Source organism: Sabethes cyaneus, chromosome 1 (genome assembly GCF_943734655.1).
Source record: "Sabethes cyaneus chromosome 1, idSabCyanKW18_F2, whole genome shotgun sequence".
Lineage (NCBI taxonomy): Eukaryota > Metazoa > Arthropoda > Insecta > Diptera > Culicidae > Sabethes > Sabethes cyaneus.
The window spans coordinates 10,889,233-10,914,559 of NC_071353.1; the positions used below are offsets into that span (position 1 = coordinate 10,889,233).

Here is a 25,327-nt window from a genome sequence, read left to right on the forward strand (position 1 = left end):
GAACACGTCATTTGGTACGTCGCGGATGGCATGCTCGATTTAAGTCAGATCAGGTATCACTGTTGAGAACACACTCGAGAAGTGCTTAGCAAATAGGTTGCATGTAGCACTAGATGTACTTGAAGTTTCGTCTGCCAGAAACATGCTGCAGGGAAGTCCATTTTGTTTACGCTTCTCGTTTATAGAACACCAGAAGCCTTTCGGGTTTCGCGTTAAATTAGATTGCGTACGTAATGTGTATCTGGAGTACATAAGTCGATTGTAAGTTCTGTAATTATTACTGGCAAGAACGAATTCCCGCTTTGTTAGGGAACCGCGTCGGTTAGTGTAATTGCGAAGTGCTGCTGCTTTCAGTCGCTTCAGTTCCCGTAGATGACTATTCGACCAAGGAGGTTTCGGTATTAATGATAACTACCATAGTGATATTAAAACGCTGAATTATGTTCCGAAGACATGTCGAATTCTAACTAAAATGACAAATGAGATGGTATAACAAAGGTTCCTTTCACCAATAGGTGGATTAAATCTGATTTTTTTTAAATATTTGTAATGGCCTTATTGGAAAATTATTATTTTATCCCGAAAAATGGCATTATTCAGTATATAATTCCAACGGCAACGGCAGTATATATTTGAAACAAAAAAAAAGAGCCGTAAATAGAGCATTCGTAAAATCAAAGAGACTGGTTCCCTTCCATTAGCCGTATAAGCAGTTTATTATTTTTCATAATACATGTACAAAACATCAACATATTGTAACAGATCACACTTGCAGTACGAATAAAATAGTTTGAAACTAGCATATTCCTGTGCACATAGACGCAGTAAAATAAATATCTATAAAATATTGGTATTGGTTGCAGTTCTATAACCTCTACGCGGGTATTGTATATGTCATGACAAAATTTTGGCCTGTTGAGGTATGCTATATGAATCATTGAAGATAGCTAGTTTTGAAGTGACCAACTCCAAAACCAGCTATATTCAATGACCCATTGTCTTATACAGGTACTACAGATTTTCACCCAATTAAACATAGAGATAAGTGTTTCAAATTTATAGTGATTCTAGCACATGCGGCCTTAGGAATTTGATTCCAATCGAAGGCCCTGTTTCGGGTAGTCTTCTCAACGGTAATATTTTAGCTTAGACAATCTTCAAATAGACCGGCTGCATGTCGGCATACCATGCCACTTCGCCGTGACAGTTCGGGCTGGCCCGTTCCTTACAGCTCAGCCAGTAGGTGTCCATTAGGCCTTTACCTTTAACATCGATCAGCCCTCGGTGTTCGGTTTTGAAACCACCGATGCGCATCAGTGCGTCGTTCATTTCCCCCGAGATGTGAATTTTAAGTGCTGAAAAGAAAACGTTAGAATTTAATGTTTTAATTAAAATTGGGTTTCTGTTTGAGCATAATTGTATGTTTTGCCTTTCTACTATATAAATATATAGTATAAAGGTATAGAAATCACTTGGAAAACCGGAAATGGAAAGAAGGTCCTGCAGGCCGAATGTCATATGCCATTCGACTCAGTTTCGAAAACTGAGCATTTTCTGTGTGTGTGTATGTATGTGTGTGTGTGTGTGTGTGTGTGTGTGTGTGTGTGTGTGTGTGTGTGTGTGTGTGTGTGTGTGTGTGTGTGTGTGTGTGTGTGTATGTGTGTGTGTGTGTGTGTGTATGTGACGCTTTTAATCTCACTCACTTTTCTCGGAGATGGCTGGACCGATTTTAATGTTCTTAGAGTCAAATGAAAGGTCTAGGTGTCCCATTGGTCGCTATTGAATTTCATACTGATTGGACTTTTAGTTCAAAAGTTATGTATAAAAATATGAAAAATATGGGACTTCATTATCTCATAGGTCCCTTAACCGATTTGAACAAAATTGATTGCATATGAAAGAGGAGCATTGCAAACCCTTAACTTCCAAATTTCATGACGATTGGGCTTGTAATTTGAAAGTTACATAAAGAAATGTGAAAAAATAGTATTTAAAACATATTTTTGTAACATATAAGCATTAATTCAATGAAAAACATCACACATTTTATTATTATTTGAAAATTACTACTGAGATCTATCAAACGAAACCGAGTTATTTAAAATCGGACGGTTCATTCAAAAGTTATTTAAACTTTAACATTTAAGCACCGTATATTAAACCGTTAAAACGTGTGAATTCAAAACAAATGTTGATTGTATTCAATGTGTGTGATGTATGTGTGTTTGTATGTATGTATGTATGTATGTATGTATGTATGTATGTATGTATGTATGTATGTATGTATGTATATATATGTATGTATGTATATATGTATGTATGTATATATGTATGTATATATGTATGTATGTATGCATGTATGTGTGTGTATGTGATCCCAAGCAACAATGTGAGTTTGATTGTACTCTTATGGTGGTTTTCATGACCAATTTTGGTCTTGAATACCATCATAAGAGTTTAATGAAATTCAAATTGTTACTTGGGATGACAATTTGCAATTTTTAAATATGCATTGAAATTCAAGAAAAGAAGTTTCTCACTTTTCTGAATCAATTGTCTGAAATTTTTGAAGCCTCTCAGTGGAATACGAAATTTGAAATTAAAGAAAAGAAAAAACTTTTACGACTAAATTCCACTATTTAATATTTATTCGCGACAGATACGTATACGCTTTGAAATAAGACACTGCTGAAGCCTGCACGTCGTAGGCGAACTACGTATCTGTTGCAAATAAATATTAAATAGTGGGATTCAATCGAAAAGCTTTTTCTTTTCTTTGATTTCAGATTTCAATTGTCATTTTGTTCACTTGCTGTTACTCACAATTGTACACAAAAAGCAAACAGCGAAGAAAAGCAGTTAATTTAAGCATGTAGGTCTTTTTAATCAATAGATACTAGAGCATAGAAATGTTATATGAAAAATAGGAAGTAAACGTTGCACGGTAGTAATTTTGTAAAATTTGTTTTCGTTGATGACATTTTAAAGGACAGATGTCTTATGTCATGTATCATGTTTCAACAAATAAATCAAAAATGACAAGCACTGGAAATCATATCGATCATATTTCCCATTCTCAAGCATGTTTAAGGCGCAGCTTGCACTATTTTTCGACCTCATCTTGTTTTCCTAACCCTCTAACATTGTAAAAACGATGCGATCAAGTTAATGACTATCTTTTCATGAAAGTACATTCAAAAGAAGCTTAAGTTTTGATTTTCATGCAAAAATAATTATCTGAAAAATTTCTCTTTTTCATATCTAATGCTCTATTCAGTTATTTTTTCTAATTCAGATATATCGCAAAATTGAAGCCAAGCAAACTAATAGTAAAATTTTGAGATTAATCATTTTGTTGTCGATATCTTTTGTCTTGAAAAGCGAAGTATAATAATAATTTTTCTGAACTCTTGTTTTTCAAAGATGCTAACTTTTGAACGCATGGTATTAATTAATTATCAAAAAATCTGTTATGAACACATATTTCATATTGTCAATTCAAAACAAGTTTCGTATATGGCTCTGAAGCCCAAAAGTTAAGGCCGACCGATTATAAAACTAAATAATGTTTTACAAGTATTTACGCACCCAAGGAAAGAAAATTTAATTATTCTACGCAATACGTTGTGAATTTTACTGGCAAATAAGGATTTTGAGGAATACGGAACGGATATTTAAAAATATAGTCAAGTTAATTATACATAGACGTTCCTGAGAAATTAAATAATGATTATTATGGCAGTAGAAAGGCTAGCTCACGCCGCTAGGTGGATTAATTCGGGTTTTGTTATTTTGAGTAACTTGCTGTAAAGTTAGAAACAAGAAATTATCCATTAAAAATCGTACTTTTTTAATAAGCTATCTATTTTCGTTTCTTCGGATAGTCTCTCCGACACGCGAAGCGCTGAACCCAGTAAGAATTATCTATCAACCGTCAGCCCGACTCAAGCAAAAGATTCGACAACTGGTGCTGGTCTTTCTTACTACACTACTTTACTACACTGGTTTAAAAAAGTAAGTTGTTGTATGTTCTAATCTCAACTAGTAGAGACTTTAAAGGTCAATAGGATCAGCACTCTTGCCTCACAATATCTACATTCTACACTAACAGTTGAACGCGAATTCTGTCAAACAAAAAAAATCCAGAAGGTCCAATTCCGATTCGGAATGCAGGATCAGGAATTTGTTTTGCTTTTTTAAAAATCTTTTCTTAGCAAGGTTGCAAAAAAATCCAACCATGTTACCTTCTCCCGTCGATTCCATCCGTGAGGCGGTGTTTACGGTGTCTCCGAAAAGGCAGTAGCGGGGCATCTTCGTTCCGACAATACCAGCCACCACCGGTCCGGTGTGGATTCCTACACGTATCTGTACCGGCTCGTTAGCACTGCAGGAAAGACGATACGTCATTTACTATTACACAAAAAACGCAACATATAATATAACTTCTCCGCTTACTTGTGAGGAATGCTAAAACAGCCGGAAGCGTCGAGTAAATCCAGTGCCATCGTTGCAATTTCAGATACGTGCTTGTTGCCTACAAGTGAAATAGGGCCACACAAGCACGGATTAGTGACGGAAAACATATAGTTTATTAATTCAATTTGATACCACCATTTTTTACCGGCAATCCCGACGCTACCATGTACGAGTCCCCAATGGTTTCGATTTTATAAACATCGTAGCATTCAATCCGTTCGTCAAACATTCGGTAGATTGCGTTTAGAAAGGAAACAACCTGTTGAGAATAAAATTTAAAAATGGAATCTCGAACAAATACCCTCTGGTGACTCCAGTCTTACCTCTAGTGGGGTGCATTCGGCGGCAATTTCCGTGAAACCAACAATGTCGCTGAAGAAAATCGTCACCGCCGAGTAGTACTCCGCCGGGACGGTTTGAGCTTGCTTCAGTTGTGTCGCTACGGTCGGGGGTAGCATTTGAAACAGGAGCGAATCGGATTTACGCTTTTCACGTTTTAGCTCTTTGGCCTTGTGCGCCAGGTTCACGGCATACATCTGAATGGTAGCGACTGCATTCCGCACTAGGACGATGATTATTGGTGACACAATCAGCACCACGATAAGAATGGCAATTCCGAACGTTTCCATGCGGTCTGCCTTCTGGAGCACCTTTTGCACTTCCTCTCTGTGAAAAAAGTTAGAGGTTTTGGTTTGTTTTGTTTCTTTCTTTTTTTTTTTTTTGTTATGCAAACTAACCTAATAATCCATCTCACTCTGTCCTGTAGCTTTCGTAGTTCATCAATATAGGATGCCATGGCTTCGTAGTAGGCGCGTGCCGTAGTTACGTTCGCCGGTATTTGGGCGTTCAGGCGAATGGTGGCACTCCATTGTTTGATTTTTCCGTAATTTCGCATTCCACGCGTTAGATTTTTGTACATCGTTTTAAGTTTTGGAATGTAATTCAACGATGCATTCAGCAGTTCTTTTCCAACTATATCTTGCTGTACGTACATTATATATGGCTCTGGCTTGAGAAATCCTCGCCCATAGTAGTTGATGCCATAAACCGCCGATATGTCCAGACTTTCAATGCTCTTCAGCAGGTTTTTAAAGCTCAAGAGAAATCGCCAGACTCCACTCTTATTGGCATCCTTTATTTGATTAGTCAAATGTTCCAAGAGAGCGGCATTCACAGTAGTGTACCAATGCAGTACATCCCGCACGGTACTGTACTCCGACTGTATGTTATCCCTAAACTCGACGAGTTCTTCCCTGAACTCGCTCATATTTAACCAAGTTACTTTACCATCGTTCAATGTTGCGATGGTCATGTCAGGCCACGAAGAAATATTTTCCAGTGCCCGGTCCGTCTCTAGAAACCCTTTCGTCAAGTTTCGTCGCAACATGCTGCCATTGGTGTAGATAAAAAAGGCCACATCCGTTCGTTCCTGTTGCAATTTAGTAACCACCTTACCCAATCCGGTCGCCATTGTAACCTGAACTTCGATTTCGGTAGCTTCCATCCGGTAGCTGACAATGTCAATCATTTCATAGGAGGTCTGAACAATTAGCGCCAGAATCGGAATGAATGGCAGCACTATCATTTGCAATAGCTGGATTTGTCGACCTCTTTTGAAAGCCGGATTCTTGGCCTCGGCGCTACAGCATCCCTTGCCGTGCCAGTTGGCAGTTGCCATGCTCACGTCTTCCGAACTAACGGACTTTATCGACGCACTATCCACGTGAGAGACACTCTTGTGGGGCTTCATGGCGAACCGTGTCTGTCTGCAACGAAAGGCAAAGAATAGAAGCAACAGTAAAGGAAGCTCTTAATTTTCCTGCCAGTGGGTGGTCTTGTGCTGATGTGCTTCGAATAGTACCGTTTTACTTTCGTATCTATCGAGCATCTTCGGAGAGGCAATGAAGACATACAACCCTGTGCGTTGCGGGAAGCCACCCAAAGTGATACAATCGTTGTCACTACATTGATTATTGTTCCGAGTGCAAGGAGTTAACTGCACCCATTAAAAGTTGTGCTCTGAGAATCGTGCCGCATCGTGGCTTGGTGAAATTATTTCGCACGTGGATGTCAATAACGTGGCTTCAACTTGGCTAGACTCCCGTTAATTTTTAATTTTATGATGAAATTTACCTGTTGACAACAAAATTTCCTCGAAAAAATCCTAATTTTGGTTCGTTTCTTTTGACCGAAGCGTAGTCGTGATGTTTGAATAAAGCTTCAGGATTTTATTCAAATCCAATCCCAACAGAAATAAGTTTTCGAGCCCAGATATCTTTCAAAATCGCAAGGTTTTGTTGGATTGTCATGCCCCTTGGTGACCAAGCCGAATGCTAGGCAGCAATCTCACTTATACGGCATGTAAATGAACATTTCCGTAGTGAAAAACAACGTGTGTTACTTCTGATCGGATCGGATTTAAATAAAAGGAATTTGGGGATGCCGAACGTGTATTATAAAACCTTTAGTATAATTCAGTTTAAGTTTAAGTTTCCTTTTTATATTCTGACCACCCCTTTGGTTGTTTTATTTTTTAATTTAGATGACATTTTTGGTTTGTTTGCGGCACGCCAACGGAAAACCACTGCCCAATGGCGGACTCAGCGCAAACCATGTCGGCACTTCTATTTGTATTCAAGCCACATCACCCGGCTCTATCCGGATTTATTAAGATGGTTCACTGATTCTGTCCAAAATTTTAGGTTTCGCATCCCAGCCAGCCCACTTCTTATTAGGGATTCTATTTTGGGCTTGTTATTCACAGACACCAAGAAAGGAACCACCCTATTTTCGGGCGCCCAGCAGAGTGTCATTTGGTTCGGCGGTAAACGAGGATTTTCTGATGATTGATTTATTTATTTTTCCTCTATTCCTCCTCCCGTTCGGGCGCACTTCACGATTTTCCGCTCACTTCGACTCTGCTGACTGAGATTTGTTGCGGTCAATCACCGTTTACTAGGATTCCCGTTCCCATTTGCTCCCATCGCATGCCGATTGGGACGCATTTTTCGCAAGTTAAATGTCCTCCGAAGCACTCTTTTGGCTGCTGTTTTCGGCCGCCAGGCGGAAAGTGTTACGATTAGGCAAGTAATGAGATTACTCAACCTCGTGCCTTTGACGCTTTCGCTTACAGTTGGCGTAGGATTGTTGTTAGTTTCGAATACCAAAAAAAAAACACACAGTAGAAAATGGTTGTTACAACGAAAACAAAACTGTTTGGGAAAATTCCAGCAAAATTGGACGCTTTGTGATCAAAGACAAAAAGAAAAAACTAAAAATCTCTGCGGAATTTTCTTCTCACATTCGACAAAATATGCTACCATCTAAGGAGAGGGTCGTAAAGTATAAAATTATATCGATAAAATTTATTTAACTGATAGAGGTTAGGTTTTACCTTTGTTATACTATAACAAAGGTTTAAAAATTGGTCGAAAAACACGAAATTGATCCGAGGCCCGGAAGGCCAAGTCACATATACCAATCGATAGGGTTCGACGATTTGAGCAATGTGTGTGTGTGTGTGTGTGTGTGTGTGTGTGTGTGTGTGTGTGTGTGTGTGTGTGTGTGTGTGTGTGTGTGTGTGTGTGTGTGTGTGTGTGTGTGTGTGTGTGTGTGTGTGTGTGTGTGTGTGTGTGTGTGTGTGTGTGTGTGTGTGTGTGTGTGTGTGTGTGTGTGTGTGTGTGTGTGTGTGTGTGTGTGTGTGTGTGTGTGTGTGTGTGTGTGTGTGTGTGTGTGTGTGTGTGTGTGTGTGTGTGTGTGTGTGTGTGTGTGTGTGTGTGTGTGTGTGTGTGTGTGTGTGTGTGTGTGTGTGTGTGTGTGTGTGTGTGTGTGTGTGTGTGTGTGTGTGTGTGTGTGTGTGTGTGTGTGTGTGTGTGTGTGTGTGTGTGTGTGTGTGTGTGTGTGTGTGTGTGTGTGTGTGTGTGTGTGTGTGTGTGTGTGTGTGTGTGTGTGTGTGTGTGTGTGTGTGTGTGTGTGTGTGTGTGTGTGTGTGTGTGTGTGTGTGTGTGTGTGTGTGTGTGTGTGTGTGTGTGTGTGTGTGTGTGTGTGTGTGTGTGTGTGTGTGTGTGTATGTAATGATTTTTTCTATCGCCTGTTTCTCAGAGATGGCTGAACCGAATTGTTCGCTATTACTTTTGTTTGAAAGGTGTTATTGTCAAGTAGATCACTATTGAGTTGTTTCGTGATACGACGTTTCGTTTAAAAGTTATAAGCAAATATGGGAAAAATACGTGACACGGGTTTCTCCGGAACTACATGACCAATTTCAACGATCTTAGTATCAAATGAAAGCCCTTACTAAAGCTAAATTGTTCAGGAGCTTTTAATTGAAAACAAACAAGTAGTTTAAAAGTTATGCTTAAAAAACCTGTTTCGACAAGGTAATAATTATCGCCTGTTTCTTAGAGATGGCCAAACCGATTTATGCGCTATTAGTCTTATTTGAAAGATAATATATCGTAATAGATCAATATTGAATGATTTTTTGATTGGACGTTTAATTTGAAAGTTATGAGCAACCGTATACACCACACCAAAATTAACAATAATTTATAATGATTTTAACCAAGATAATTTACCTAATTTCAATTATTTTAATATCAAACGAGAGCTTTTGACACTACGAATATATATGCAAAATTTCATAAGAATTGGTTTTACCGGTAAGAAGATATTAACCCTCGAACACTCGCGCCAACTTTTGTAACACGGTTACTCGCGCGCACAATAGACCAAACCAAAGAAAACGTGTGCACTAGAGTTTTGACTGGGAAAACTTGGTTTTAGGTTTATCGAACCTTTGGAAGAGTTTCTTGAAATTGAAAGTTTTATCGTCTGGTGCAATTTAAATTTTGATTAATCTCCTTAAAAGTGAATTAAAAAAATATTTTTCTTCATTGTCAATATAACACATTGATCACACACACACATCTGCAAAGTTATAGAGCATATTATTTCAAGAAATTTTGCTAAAGACAGTAACCTTCTATCTCTGCAGCGAAGATAGGAATATCTTATTTATTGTATACAAATTTTTAAAATCAGTTTTTCTATTTTTGCTCTTTTTGTAATGGTTGTATGACTTTTTCATGTACTACAAAATTGTACAAATAGTATAAATACACAACTTTGCTGAAAATAGTATACCTGTATGTTTGCTTTTTAGGAACTGTAGAACTTTGATTATACAGAATACCCTAATTTTGACTCCGAATTACTTGACTACCAGCAGACGGATAAATTTTACATTTGCTACTAGTTTTGCTGCATACATTTCCCAACAATTTAAATTATTAATTGATTAAATAATTATGATATTTTGCTCACAATAAGTTTGTTGAAGAATATACGTTTGTTAAACAACGATTTGTAACTTTATAACAATATGGCGTTGAAAAACCTATACGTGTTGTATAAAATACAACAGCGTGAGTAGCCGAAGGTTAATAAAAATTATTCAAGGTTGATGAAAATTATTCAAGAAAACTCTATTGATGTGATTCAAATAGAATGGCATTACAGGAAACTATGCATAGTTCAAAAACCTATAAACTAGACCTTTACTAGACAATGTATATGCTAAAGCATAAGATTTCCTCTTACAACTTACTTTTATTTGCACTTACTCAGATTAATAACAACTTACTTATCCTTACTCAGCAATTTCACGAAAAAAGGATCTATCAAAATTTTAAAGTGTTTCTATTTTGTTCAAATTTTGTAAACTTATTCAATTTTCAAAAATTTTATGTAAACCAACGCACTACGTAACGATAACCAATAGATGAATTATGTTACAAAGATGTGTCGATTTCTATCTCAAATAGTAAGTAAGACCGTATAACAAAGGTTCCTTTCACCACTAGGTGGATTAAATCGGGTTTTTTTAGAAAACAGACAATTTGTATAGGTAACCTATGATCAGTCAGCCACCATGGTAACTCGCAGCGATGGATCGAATTTTTTCGTTGATTAAAGCAGCCTGTGGGGAAAATCTTGATGGAGCGAACAACCAATAAGCTAAATAAAACATTTTTAATTAGCTGTTCGAAAAATTGTTATGTGGGTATTAGTTAGCAAAGATTTTCACGAACTCGGTTCGACCTAGGGCTCGACGAATTCATCCGCAAGCGGAACCAGTGGGAGTTATAGCTTTACTGTAATTTGATCCCCAATATAAGGAAAAAAGGAAACAAGAAATATAGAGGTATAGAATAAATATAAAAAATCGTGATTCGAGTCTGCAGTCGTTCACGTTTTTATAACGCCTCAGGCTTGTTTTCGGATAGCAATTGGTCATTCGATTCATTTAATGTTCGGACATCATAACTGAAACGTTGAATCAGTATATTGCATTAAAAAATCCAGAAACGCCATTTTACAACCTACCATTTCATTAGCATTCATTTGTTGGATGGAATGAGCGTCGGAAAATGCTGGACTTCTTTTGTGACAGGTGGTGCTTTGAATTTTTCCCAATATTCTTGCGTACATTCCCGCTAGAAATGGAAATCTGATATTGTCATTATCCAATGGTTGCAAACTGTAAATCAACCAAAACATGGAAAAATCTCTCGTTTTTAATAGAACTTGGCATGTCCTTTCTCAGGTAACGATCAATCGTACCGGTAACGATAATCAACGATAAAACGTGTTACCTCAAAACAGCACCGATTTTGTTAAAACATTTCCGGTAAAGAAGCGCATATTTCTGACTCGTCTCTGCTACAAAAAAAATCCAATTTATAGCAGGTAACCCCCAAATACAAAGCATCTCCATGACATTCTTACACTTTTATTACTTTAAAAAAATATATGTTTCAAACTGAACATTACATTTTCGAATTCTACACATGTTATGTAAAAAATCGCAGTAAAAAAAGAGGTTGGCAACCGATTATTTTGAAAACTTGCATTTAAGCTTCGTCGAGTGCGAGAAGTGTTTCTGTGCTATTAGTTTTGCTCTATTTCAGCAAAAACATTCCATCAAGAAGACTGGCATCTCTTTCCATATTCTAATATACAGACACTAGTATGTGGTAGTTAAACTTTAACTCGGCAGAAAGCATTGCTGTTACTGTTTCTCGACTTCTGGCAGAGTTGCCAGTCTTCTTGATGGAACGTTTTTGATTTCAGTGAGTAGTTAAAGAGAGGCGGTATTTTAGCGGGTGCGCGACATTAGGCATTTGGACATTGGGCATAATGGACGACATGCATGTATAATGCATGTTAAGCATAATGGAAGGCAGGCATAATAGACGATATGCATAATGGACGGTAAGTATAATGACGGTAGGTATAATTGACGATAGGTATAATGGACGTTAGGTATAATTTACAAAACTTCGGTTTTTTGTGTTTTACTTGTCTTTGACTATCGCGATCTAACGTAAATCATTTTTTATTAAAAGGTGGAGGAGCGTTTGGTGAGGAAGAATGGTACACTGCATGATATTGCGAAACTTCGATGTGAGGGCAAACACATATTGTGTAGTTCAATTACTGAGTGGGACCCTAAACCACACTCTTTCGGTTTGCGCTCAAATGTTTCGACAATTAAACTATCAGGACACGATACCCTATATTAGATAATCTCACATCTAGTTTTTGATCATTCCAGTCAAGTAAAACAGTCAAACAGAAAAAAACACACCCGGTGCGGTAAAAGACTCCAGTGTGCTAATCGACGGACCAATTGCCAAACTCCTACCACAATGTATTCGATAATAGTCTATATTCTCAGTAATAGAAGCAGAAAAGAGCAATCATATAAACATAATTACCGTACGAGGGAAGCGTACGGTGTGTACGTACGAATGGTTAGACTGGAATGATCCATCCATCCATTCAGTTTACCATTCTTCCTCACCAAACGCTCCTCCACCCTTTGATAAAATACTTCGGTTTCCTATGAATACACACTTCAACGATAAGTCACAATACAATGAGAACTGGGGCTACTGATACTGGGGTAGCCCATTTAACATAAATTCATTTGGTTTGAACGTTAAATCTCCGCTAATTTGAATTTCTTGATTCTTCTGTTGGGAATAGACAATGAACTGAAAAGGTTAAAGAGGCTGAAAGCAATTAAACGTGCCTATTGTTGCGTCCGAAGATGACCGAAAGAGTTCCGTAGGCTGAAACGTGTCACGCAGGAAAAAGCGTTTAGCGTTTTTATTTCACTGAAAAGAATAAAATATCTCAAATTATAGATTTATTTTGGCATAACGTTGGCTGCCATATTAGCATAAACATAGGGGGCCATTTGGCAGAAAAAAGTGGCTTAACGATCTTTTGGTGTATTTTCGTAAAAAATATGTTTTGACTTTTCACAGATGAATCAGGACGAGACAGGTGCCGGCCGCGAGTGTTGCCGGCTACCCGAAAAAAAATTACATTAAATTTTGTAGTAGAAACAATGCACCTACAACAATTTTTATTGTGAACATTGAAACTTGGTAAATGGTAAATGGTAAATTTATTGTAAAAGTGCGTCAAAATCAAATTTAATTAATATTTTGGTTTCTTATTTTATGCTATACTGCCTTTTTTAATTATATTTTGTTTTTTCACCTAAAAAAAATACCATAAAAGGACGATAACTTTTACTGTAAATGAAAATTTTTACTCGCCAAAAACTAGATTTTTTTATTGTTAAGATACTTAACATTTTGTCAGATTTATGGTAGAATCTCTGAAAACCATGCAAGTTATGGCGGACAACAATAAGTTTGGTAGTTTGGTTATCTTTTCGGACAATAAAATTTACTATTTTTACTACATTTTTATCTTCGTGTTATGGTTATTTTTTCCGGGTACCCGTCGTCGGAAGTGCCGAATACTGCGGGGGCAGCCCCCTCCCGCAGAAATTACATCACATCTTGGTTTATTCGGGCTGGTACCGAATAGCTAAAACACAAACGACCGAAATCCAAATGGCTGAATTTTAACAACAGTCACAGAAGGCCGGAATCACAAATGGTCAAATCACGAAAGTTCGAATTTTCTCGGAATGCCTAAATAACTATTCGATATAAATAATAAATAAATAAATAAATAAATAAATGAATAATAAATAAAAAGGGGTCAGTCCCGGCGTAGTGGTTAGCATTCACGCCTCTCACGTCGAGGACCCGGGTTCAAATTGCAACCCCGCAGAAGTCACGAATGACCCAACCTGGTTAAAGTGACTATAATCTAAAAAAATAATTAACAACTATTCAATAAAACCATGAATTGGCGAGCAGTTAACAAATAACTTCAATTAAATGCCTTTGTTTAGCGCTTAATAAAAGAGCGACTGCGTCAGCAAAATTTTTATTGCTCATTTTGTGAGCCATTGTGAGTTGTCGGCCATTCGCGTTTCGGTCTTTTATGATTCGGCCATTCGTGTTTCGGCCATTTGTGATTCGGCCATAAGATATATTATGCGATTTGTTATTACGGCCATTCGTAGGAAATCCGTTTATTCGCTTTTTAAGTCTACCGATTCTAGTAAGTTTTCCCTAGGCCTCGTATCGACTCACTGCACCACCGGGTTGATACCGAATGGCCGAATATCAAATAGTCAAAATACGAATGGCCGAATTGAAACACAAAAGGCCGAACTCTAACTTGGTTTAATCTCGAATAATATTGATAAAAATAATGTTTTTAAGGTCAAGATTTAGTTGCTTAAAATACCATCAAAATAATTAACAGATATTTTCAAGCGTTTTAGAAAAATATCAAATAATCAAGGCGCACAAACTCTGCATCATATTTTTTGTTTTGGTTATACAGTATTGTTCCGATTATATCAAGCCCTCCGTGAATTTTAGGCTGATATAATTGAAAAGCGATATAATCGGGAATTTTTTTTTGCTCAAAGTATGCCAAGTTTACTAACGAATTATGGTCTTTTCTGCACTATTAGGGTGGTCATGTTTCTACACATTAGGGTGCCTAAAAAAAATTTTAAATGCGTACCAAAAACACGATGTTTTACAAAAGTTGTAGAATATATTAAAATAAGTAACTTTGTCGAATATAGTAACTATCTATCTCTTATGGTTGTCGAAATATAATGATTTGTTTGTAAAAAGCACTTTTTAAAATAACTGTAACTTTTGAGGATACAATCAGATACAGACTGATACGTGCTTTTACAGGTTTTTTGTACAGGGATACCTCGATATAAGACAGCCTCGTTATAAAACAACCTCGATATAAGACAATTCGATGTAAGACGATTTTGTCTTATATCGAAACAAATTCCTTTGACATAGCTGGTAACGATACCAGAGCTGATTTTCCATTCTGAAATCGGTGCCATGAAGATGTTCATTATTTCAAAGAACCCCAAAAATAGTAGAAAACTAATAGTTCAAACAATAACTAATAGTTCAAAAACCGTAAACACATAACACAGAGTAAAACTGGCGACCGCTAATGCAATTTTTTTTTTAAAAAACCATGTTTCGATATAAGGCAATTTCGATATAAGACAACTTTTAGAAATTATAAATTGTCTTATATCGAGGTATCCCTGTAGTACTTTTATGTGTAAGCTCTTTGATCCCGAGCAGCAGCGGTGAGCAAAATAATATCAAAATGTTTTCTGGAAATCGAATAACTCGTATCAAAATTTCTTGTCTTGTTTTGGCTGACATAGTTGGTGAAATAACAAAAAACAATATCAAAATTTTGCTCCTTTAAGGTCAAAAGAATAACCACTTATGTTATTTGAATAATAAAGCAATAACATGACTGTATTCAGAGTTTGGAATAACATATTTTAGTATTATTAAGGTATTGAATAACAAATGCAGTAGCATATGACATATTAAAAAATCATTTCATAAAATATTTATAATTTAAAATCTCTTTAATCAATAAATTCAACATAAGTTATGATAACAAAATCAGTCATTCAACTTATCTTACAGTCAATGTTTTAAATATCTAATCAATAACAAAATGTGTTACCAATGTATCTCCATAGCTGTTCAATAACAAAATGTAGCATTATAGGGTACGGGAGGGTATTTTCAGCCCATTAAGCCCATGGCATCTATTTTTTCAGCCTATGGCCTAGTTGTAGTAAAAGTTTTGAATTAAAAATAGTAATTTACTTACAGGCTTGAGAAAATAGTTATAACATAATAAAAGAAAAGGCAAATAGGTTGAGTTTAGAAACCTGCTGAAAATACCCTCCCGTACCCTACTTCAGTTTGATATTGTTTTTATATTATTTTGCTCTTCGCTCCTGCTCGGGATCTGCCATCAATTACCACCTTGGGAAACTTTTGAACTCAAAGAAGTGCTATTTTTCACAGAAAAAGCTCAATATCTCGGAAAGTTTAGAAAATAACGTACAATAATGTTCCACTAAAATGAAAATTTTAGTAAGACAAATAACTTTCTAGAACACAATGAACACGTAAAAATTGACCAGAATAAGTGAGCGGCCAAAAAACTGTTTTTAAGAGGGCGTCCACAAATAACGCTTCATAGTTAATTTATATGAAGAGATAGAGCTATAATGTCTGTGACAAAGTTGTTTGTATTCGCATTTATTATATCTTTGTTGAACGCATCAAACCTGTATCTTGAATATGTGAGAAAATAAATTTCGTAATTCACTTTTAAGGGGATTAATCACATAATGGCCCCTGTAAAATGAAGGGTTTTTTATATCAAGCAATATTACCAAAGAAACCATACGCGAAAAACCTCGCGTTTCGGCATAATCTCACGCAATCACGTATTTCGTTATTTGGACCACTGTTTAGCCTGGTCCATAAAGGGTTAAAACGCCTGAAACACTCATTTGGCTGTCCATATGACCTCAAAAGAATCATTAAATAACTTTAAAGGGTCAAACAAAAAAATTATTTTTGGGGCTGACATAATCGAAAAAATTCTGATATAATTGGGAGTTGAGATAATCGGATGTAGATATAATCGGGGGCTGATACAATCGGAACCATACTGTGATATAATACTATACAGCACTCATGCACTAATTGCACGTCCTCTAATCGCACTGCCTTTTAATTGCACGTCCGCTAGTTGCACGATCGTGCAACTAAAAAAACAGTTATCTGTCAAACTACACGTGGCTTCCTAGGTAGTTGCTATAAACAAAAATGCAGCGTTACCGAATAAAAACTCTCTCTCTCTCTCTCTCTACATTACGTAGATATATTACAAACAAATTAATACAAATTTTACTAAACTTTGCCGAATTGAACACCTATTCATTAAGATTTTGGTTCGTTTGTAAAGATTTAAATGTTTTTCCCAAAATCTAGTGCACTGGTGCATTCTTTACGGTGATAACGCATCACGTTTTACAATAAATATTGGCAGCCATCGTGCAATTAAAAAAACGAAATTCGCTAGATGCATCGCCTCATTCGTGCAATTAGCGAACGCATGCTGTAGTACAAACAGTAGAGTATAGATCATCGATACTTCTTTCACAGACTAACAGACGTAACACTTCGAACAAATTTTCTAACAAAACATCGTTTTAATGACACCCCTAAAACTTGAAAACAACACTAGCATCACCTGGTAAATCACCAGGGTCGTAAATAAAAATAAACAAACAAACAACCTGCTGCAGTCATCGCGCTACGCAGAGCAGGCCGCTATAAATTGAGCAATACTATAAATTTACTTGTATATTATTTGACAACAGCGCCAGCGCAGGGGAGCGGCGTTCTCGCGCAGCGACTGTTGATTGTGTCTTGGCTTAAATTAAAATTTGAAATGATCGTTTTTATTGGTGATGAAATTAAGCTTCCGTGTTACGTTTATTATAGCCTGTGCATTTGCGCTTATTATAAGGCGCGAGACTTATTTACCGTGTCAGTAGCAAACGTTTCCTTGATCATTCAGGGCGAGACGGACGCAGGTCGCAAGTGTATGCCGATCGGCTGTTGGTAGCGCCGGACACTGCGGAGAGGGGCAACAAGTAAGGATAATATATACCCAACATTTGAGCAGGTCGAAAGCCACGAATATTTTATATGACATTCGGCCATGTGTTATCTCGGCTATTTGAGTTTCGGCCATTCAGTGATTTGTGTTTCATCCATCTATTTAAGAGGCTTATGTCTGTACCGAAAACCAGGTCTGACAGGACGTCATAAAAGACTAATCGGTAACTAAAACAGGTCCCTGACAGGAAGTCATGCTTTCGTAGCAATGGGTTGTATTCTCAGTCACCTCACTGGTCAACTGCTGGACTGCTCGATTGCTCAACTGATTGACTAGACTGCTCGACTGGACTGGTCGACTCAACTGCTCGACTCAACTGTTCGACTTAACCGCTTGACCCGACTGCTTGACTAAACCATTCGATTCGACTGCTCGACTGAAGTGCTCGACTAGACTACTCGATTCAACTGCTCGACTGCACTACTCAACTTAACTGCTCGATTAAACTGCTCGACTGGACTGCTCGATTTCACTACTCGACTTGACTACTCGACTCGACCACTTGATTCAACTGCTCAACTCGACTGCTCGACTCGATTGCTTGATTCGACTACTCGACTCGCATGCTCAACTCGATTGCTTGTAGCGATATCATATGGTAGGTGTTAAATCAGACCTGACCAGGTCGCAATATTTTAGAAAATGAGTTAATGATAGCAAACGATCAAGACTTTTCTAAGCAACATTTTACTCGAATCAGATTACTTGAATGTTGCAAACAACCAGAGCTAGAAGATATTTTGAATCCAGCAGACTTTGAATGCGTTTTTCTCGAAGTCAGAATTTTGCCACTCGGTTCTGTCTGACTTAACACCGACCATATGAATCGGTTTGCGGTAGACAATAGACGACTCAAAGCCACTCACACAAAAGAGCCATATTGCCCGCCTATATAATCTACAATTATACAATAAAATACGACCATGAAAACTATTTGTTTCAGTTTCCGGTTATGACTCTTTTATGTACAACATCTTAGAGCTATATTATGCAATATAAGAACTCAAAGAACTAATACAAATTTTAAACATCTTCGCAAACACTGGCCAGTGGAATCTATCCGCAGTTTTCTGAATTCTGAACAGACATTTATATTTTCCGGATCGTAAGATTCGGGCTCAACTAGTTCATAGATAATTACCTGTCGTCCGGTAAGTACTATACATCATGGCTCCACATGTTATGCCTATCGTCCATTATGTCTAACGTCCATTATGCCTAACGTATTTATATCTAACATATATTATGCCTAACATCCGCATACCCTAGGTACCCTAGTTTTTAGCACAAATGGAACAATTTTTGTAACAGTATATTGGAGAAAGTGTTAAACCAAATCTTGTCAATCTTGTTAATCAAATATATCGTTTTTCTGTTCTTACAATCTTACTTATCAACTATACAGGGTGTTAGATAACACGATGTAAATATTGCAGTTAGTGAAAGAAGACCATATTTGATGAAAAAAATTGTTCTATCACATATAGTCAAATCGGAATCGTTACGGATTTGCTCGCTAGCTCAGTTCTGTTGTTTTCATTACAAATAGCTGACGGAAGTCGGCTTTGACATAGGTTCTGTAATCCGTCAAAATGCAACAAAATATGGCGAGCATCTGCGAGTTTCCAGATACGGGTTTAGCCTGGCTCAGGCTCTGTTTTTCGCAATACATTTGCGACTAACTGTACCCTACCAAAAACTACAACAGTTCGAAGTCTCCTGTAATTAAATTTTCTTAACAGGCAAAATTCTTTTTCGACCATTTGCCTCATTTAAGTTTACTTACCGGTTTGTGTGTTATAAAAATTTTCAACCGGTAGAATAGTTTTCCGTGCACATCCCTAACGAATCAACCTCCGTCTGAATAATAGTAAATCTTCGCGGATTATCTATCTAGGTGTTCAACACCACCTCGCAGCGGACTTTCTTCGATCAGCATACCCTACATCGAATCTACTATGCGAGTAGAATATTCCGCAACACGGTCAAGACAACTTTCCTCGGGGCGAGCAGGAACTCTTCCGATAATGTATCGACTTGTTCGCAAACGGCGACGTACACCATCGCATATGGACCGGTAAAAGTTTTCCACTGCATCTTTCTCTGTGTTTAAAAGTGGCTCACAGAGGAGCCAATGATTTTCCCTCGTATAACAGCGACTATGAGCTAAGCCATTAGTTTTGCTTTTCGCGCCTAGCTCCACCTTTCGGTCATCCTTGGCGCACAGCTACAGACAGGTACGGGTTAGAATATACAGGAAATCGTGCCTGTATCGACGACAACGACGAAGACGACGACTGGCTGCGATAAATCCAGAAATATTGATGCGCTGTCGGAACGCAGTGCACGAAATGCAATTAATTTACGACCACACCGCTTTTTTATGACTTTCCTATGCAAACAAATTACCCTCCGCTATGGACACCGCAATAGGTACGCTCACAATTGTCTTCTATCTAATTGCACTTTTTTGTACTAATTATTAGTTACTTACTATTTAATAGCATTCAATAGTCCTGACTTTGCGGTAAGAATGTCTCTCCGAACAAGAACGTTTTAGAACATAAAATCCTGTGACGCAAGGATCGTAGGAGGATAACAAAGGAACAAGATTGGTTCATATTACCTAACATCTCACTTAGTTATTTTGTTACCGAAAGAGGATATATGCGTGTGTTTAAAGTAATCATTCAAAAGCGAGCCACAATACACAGGACCTAAACCAACTTTACGTAATACGCAACGAATAAATCAACCCCCTGTCCAACCCGTAAAATTAACCTCGAGTGGGTGTTTTCAAAACACTTTCGATGTTTTTTTCAACTCCCATGTGTGCAAAGATTCTGAGCCCGTAGTATATGTGGCGGCGGGCAAACAAACTGTTGCATTTTACCTTTCCTCGCAGCGCATCTTACTCATTCCTCCTCATATGTGATCATTTGTGGCATTTGATACCAGCAGTGTTTACGACGAGCGGATGAGTAGAGTTGGCTTAGTTACAGTCAGTTTGACGTGTCCTGGTAAATGTCCCTATTGTGAGTAACAGATCCAATATCTAAGAAAAACTTAATCTTCAACTTGCTGCTTTAATACTCAATCTAGAAATGATTATCACACCCCAAACACAAACCATGGAGACGCCTGGTCCTGCCTCAGTACAAAATCAATGGAGTCATGAAAATCGAGCTGTGTCCAGTTCGCAAAACTGCTTCGCTTGCAACTAGAACCGCTACACGTTGCCGCAGCAGCTCGGAAAAACGATGTAATTTTAGGTCTCCTGCTCCGATAAACGCTTCACACACATTAGCTTCACAGCATATGTCCTCACACCGAGCGCGCCTCCACTGGCCACACTCGGTTGTGATCGTTTAGGTATGATAAATGAAGAGAATGGAGTCCAGCACAAACAAACTCATTTTCCAGCAGATAGGTTTCCTGTCGGTTGCAGCCAGCTAGACGACAGCCAGCCGCCCCAACCGCGATATGTGCCATCAGGTACTTCATCATCGCAGAGGGAATATTTTGATCAATATCAATTTAATCAAAATAATTGATGACGATGATGAACACCCATTCCCGCCTTTCAGCATAATATGACCGTTTCGGACGCAAAAACAGGGAGGCTGCGTTGTTTTTTTTTTTTTGTTGATAACCACATTTTCCGCTTGGCCTTTCTATGTAAGCGGCAAGCTTCAACTCAGACTTATTTTATAGACTGGAACAAAAATTCACTATCAGCCGAATCTGCGCTTTATTGACGTGAATAAATTTGCTCCTTCCCAGTCCGACTGGTAAACTATCCTCCCACAGCAGTCAGTCGCTGAGAGTAGTGCAGTGGGGCGAAACGTTTATGTGTTTGTTTTTGTGCGGATCTTTCAGAATTCATGCCTACAAAAAGTTCATTACTGATGGAAGTAGAAGGTGCGTTCCAAAAGAAATCAGGAGTAATTCTAAAAAAAGCACAACGTAGTGACGTCAGCTATTGACGACAAACTAAGTTGGAAATGTGAAGCAAACAAAAAAAATAGTACTAACGCGTTGTTTAGTTTTCGAATTTGTTTCTTTGTTTGTTTGATTATAGTCACTTTAACCAGCTTGGGTCATTCGTGACTTCTGCGGGGTTGGGATTTGAACCCGGGTCCTCGGCGTGAGAGGCGTGAATGCTAACCAGTACGCCGGGACTGACCCCTTAGTTTTCGAGTAAAAGGTATACGAATTTGGTAAACACGATCGTCTATGAGGTTGGCACCACCTTCTCAAAATTTTATGAATCACCGTGTGTGTGTGTGTGTGTGTGTGTGTGTGTGTGTGTCTGTGTGTGTGTGTGTGTGTGTGTGTGTGTGTGTGTGTGTGTGTGTGTGTGTGTGTGTGTGTGTGTGTTTGTGTGTTTGTGTGTTTGTGTGTTTGTGTGTTTGTGTGTTTGTGTGTTTGTGTGTTTGTGTGTTTGTGTGTTTGTGTGTTTGTGTGTTTGTGTGTTTGTGTGTTTGTGTGTTTGTGTGTTTGTGTGTTTGTGTGTTTGTGTGTTTGTGTGTTTGTGTGTTTGTGTGTTTGTGTGTTTGTGTGTTTGTGTGTTTGTGTGTTTGTGTGTTTGTGTGTTTGTGTGTTTGTGTGTTTGTGTGTTTGTGTGTTTGTGTGTTTGTGTGTTTGTGTGTTTGTGTGTTTGTGTGTTTGTGTGTTTGTGTGTTTGTGTGTTTGTGTGTGTGTGCGTAAATTCCGAAATTCGCGTTAAAAATGCGAAAATTTCGAAATTCGCGTAAAAAACGCGTAAATTCCAAAATTCGCGTAAAAAAACCGCGTAAATTCCGAAATTCGCGTAAAAAAACCGCGTAAATTCTGAAATTCACGTAAAAAAACCCGCGTAAAAAGCGACTTCAGTGTACATACTAAAAAATTGCGCGATATACGTGATGAGAAATAAACATATGCATGTCGTCGATATGAGTAATTATATACAATAATATCCGATTAAGTCCGACCCACTCCGTACCACTATAGGATTCTGTGCTGAATATCGTACGTATGTCAGCTATTATCATTATATACGACTGAAAATCAACTTAGGCGGACTTTATTAAGCTTTAGTTACGATTCCGAACTTGTTAAGAGTTATTTACGATAATTTTCGGCTATTGATGTACGATTTGGTGCTAGTTGAGTTTCCCACAATCCGCAAAACTTTATGGTCAATCGCTGACGCCACTTGCTGATGCCACTCTCTTCGAATCTGAATCTCACTCTCTTATTTTCGCTGAAAATAATGTTCCTTCTTGGAAGCGTTGTCGTAAAAGTGCCCGAATTAAAATCATTGTGTAACATAACGCGCACTTCCACATTTGTACTTACATACTTGTATTAGGTAGTCGACGGTCGGAAAACTACAACCGTACTGCTGCTGGGTTGTCGTTGCTTAACAATTAGCGACGCGAGTTCTTCCAGAGAATACATTTCGATGCTCTAATCGTTTTCAGTCTGTTTCGTTGTTGTTTTTTTTCATACGCATTATTTTTATTTTTACCTCGACGCCAAAATGTAGAAGGGAAAATCAATCTTCACTGCTAGGTGGTCCAAATCGGAATGACAATATTATTTATTCCGTATTACTTACAGGGAGTCAAGGATACCTAATGCTATACAGTTTACTACGATCCTACAGAGTAATCCCCTTCTTTGACCAAAACGGAGACATTCCCAACTAAGCCCAAATTTGGAATGACGGTTTAATCGGTACGAAGAATGGAAAACGAGTGTGTGATCAAATTGCACTCATTGTTCTGGCCACACTGGTAAGGCTCTCGCGCAACGAACTTAAGTTGACCGCGATAGTTGACAGGAGAAAATAAACACAGATATAAGCAGATAATAATGAAATAAGTAAGTAGATAATAATGAAATAATAATAACAAATGAAAATAAAACCGGGAAAATATTCCTTAGGGTGGTTCAAGTTGAACGACAGGACAGGACAGACAGCAAAAGAAGTTCGCATAAATAAAGGCAGATAGGAAACAATAATGTGAGTAGAAAGAAAGAAAAAGGTAAAGATAAAAATAATACAAGTGGTCAAAATACAGTCGATCCCCGTTCGTTTGAACGATTCCTCTTTGCAAACTAACGGGGTTATTTTTTAATTTGAACAACTGGCAACTCTAAATATGCAGGAGCTTGTGTGAACTGGCCGCCCTACTCTTTGTTATTGTTTAGGTGGTTTGATTCAGCTGGTAGTTGCAAGCAGCGAATATTTCATTCTCCGATCGGATTTCTATCATATTCGTTGGGAAAACGCTATGTGAAACAGATTAAACACGCTAGATTAGTACAAGCAAATCGTGTTTATGTGCATTGTCTCCATAAACAATTGATGTCATGTTGAGTATGACATTTGAATCATATTTAATTTGCACGTCACGCAAACCAGCGGGGTTCAAATTAAAAAGTGTTCAGATTAAAAACGGTCAAACGAACGGGGGTCCACGGTATATTGTAGTTTTAATCGAGTCAAAAAAGCCTCGAATTACAAAATACGTTTCTGATATCTACTGCTTACAACAAAATCAAAAATTATTGATTTCAACGGAGATGCGTTCGTCGAGTTCAAATGAAGACCAGTGCCTATTCTGCGGGGAAACGGAGGCGCAATCCACGGACATCGACTGGGTACAATGCTCTGCGCGTATGTTTCGGGCTCATTTCTCTTGCGCTGGTGTTGACCAGGAAATAGCCAAAACGGATTGGCATTACCCCAAGGGGTCGGACACTCAGCACATTGTGCCGCGGCACTCCAGAGATATCAAGCGGCACGCCTCCAAAGCCTTATAAAAATAACATTTATAGGGCTTTACACACCTCCGGTTCAATGTTACATATGAAATTGGAGCACTGCCAGTTGTCAAAATCATCTCGCACGGTTGCCAGATCTATCAAATTATAACGAATTTAATAAATCTTGCAGCTCGGCTCTTTCGGTACAGCAACGGCACAGTTCGGCTAGTTTCAAGTCGTCTAACATAAAAACGGCTGTGCCGAGTGACCGACCCCTTGCATTACCCGCAATGTGTACGGCCTGATGTACAGCAGTTGAGAGTTCCGGAACCTTACACAAAAAGGCAGGCTAAGAAATCCGGTGCAAAAAGTGATGCGGGGTCTGATCAAGGAGCTGGTTCCACCAAGGATCCGTCTGAGTAGTAGTCGGAGGAGGAACAGCTGATGAGAGAGACCTTTGCAAAGCAAATGGAGACACGGAAAGCGCAGCTCACCCGGAAGAAGGCGCTGCTGGAACTGCAAATGCAGCAAGAGTGGAAGATGCGTGAGCAGGAACTCCAGTTCCAGCGTGAGATGGAAGAATTACAACTGGAACAGGAGCTAAAAGTGCTGGAGAAGCAACTTGCCGCAGAAAAAGAGTTCCTGAGTAAGAGAAATGCTATTGGAAGGGTGATAGACGATAGCATTCAGAGGGTGCACGCGCTGAAGGATGACGCGCCTGCTGTTGCGGGCACAGTCGATGGTGTTCCGGACGAGAAATCCAAGCAGAAGGTGACAACATGGCTGCAGGAGAAAGTAAATACCGAGTAAGTGGCAGGTAAAAGTCGGGGTGCTATTCCGAACTCAGGACTGCGGCGTAACCTAACGGAGGTTCCCCAGTCGGAAAAGCAGGGTACAGAAAGCAGCGAGGAAGATAGTGACGGGAGTAGATGCGGTGCTGTAGCGGAAAAGAATGCTAGAGGTAGTGTTCATGGTAGCATCCGTGCTACGAGTCATGGGCCGAGGCGATGCGTAGGTCGAATCTCAAGCGATCAGTTGGCCGCTCGGAAGGCGGTGTCCCATAGTCTGCCTAAGTTCAAGGGGGCAACCCGAAGTTTGGCCC

The 25,327-nt window shown here is 38.4% G+C and overlaps 1 protein-coding gene across 1 annotated transcript; it reads right to left on the reverse strand.

Annotated features, from left to right (window-relative positions):
• Positions 1-1,146: 1,146 nt before the first annotated feature.
• Positions 1,147-6,226, reverse strand: LOC128745413 (uncharacterized). Its single transcript, XM_053842487.1, has 6 exons — positions 5,214-6,226; positions 4,800-5,142; positions 4,611-4,735; positions 4,456-4,569; positions 4,245-4,384; positions 1,147-1,355 (listed from the first exon to the last, which is right to left on the reverse strand). The coding sequence occupies exons 1-6, from the start codon at positions 6,224-6,226 to the stop codon at positions 1,147-1,149; spliced, it is 1,944 nt and encodes a 647-aa protein (XP_053698462.1).
• Positions 6,227-25,327: the final 19,101 nt, after the last annotated feature.

Excerpts from the sequence above, each read along its gene's own strand:
- LOC128745413 (XM_053842487.1), bottom strand. The coding sequence starts at position 6,226 with ATGAAGCCCCACAAGAGTGTCTCTCACGTGGATAGTGCGTCGATAAAG. Across the intron at positions 4,385-4,455 it reads TGTTTTAGCATTCCTCACAA|TGCTAACGAGCCGGTACAGA; the intron begins GTAAGCGGAGAA and ends TCTTTCCTGCAG. Across the intron at positions 1,356-4,244 it reads GATGGAATCGACGGGAGAAG|CACTTAAAATTCACATCTCG; the intron begins GTAACATGGTTG and ends TTTTCTTTTCAG.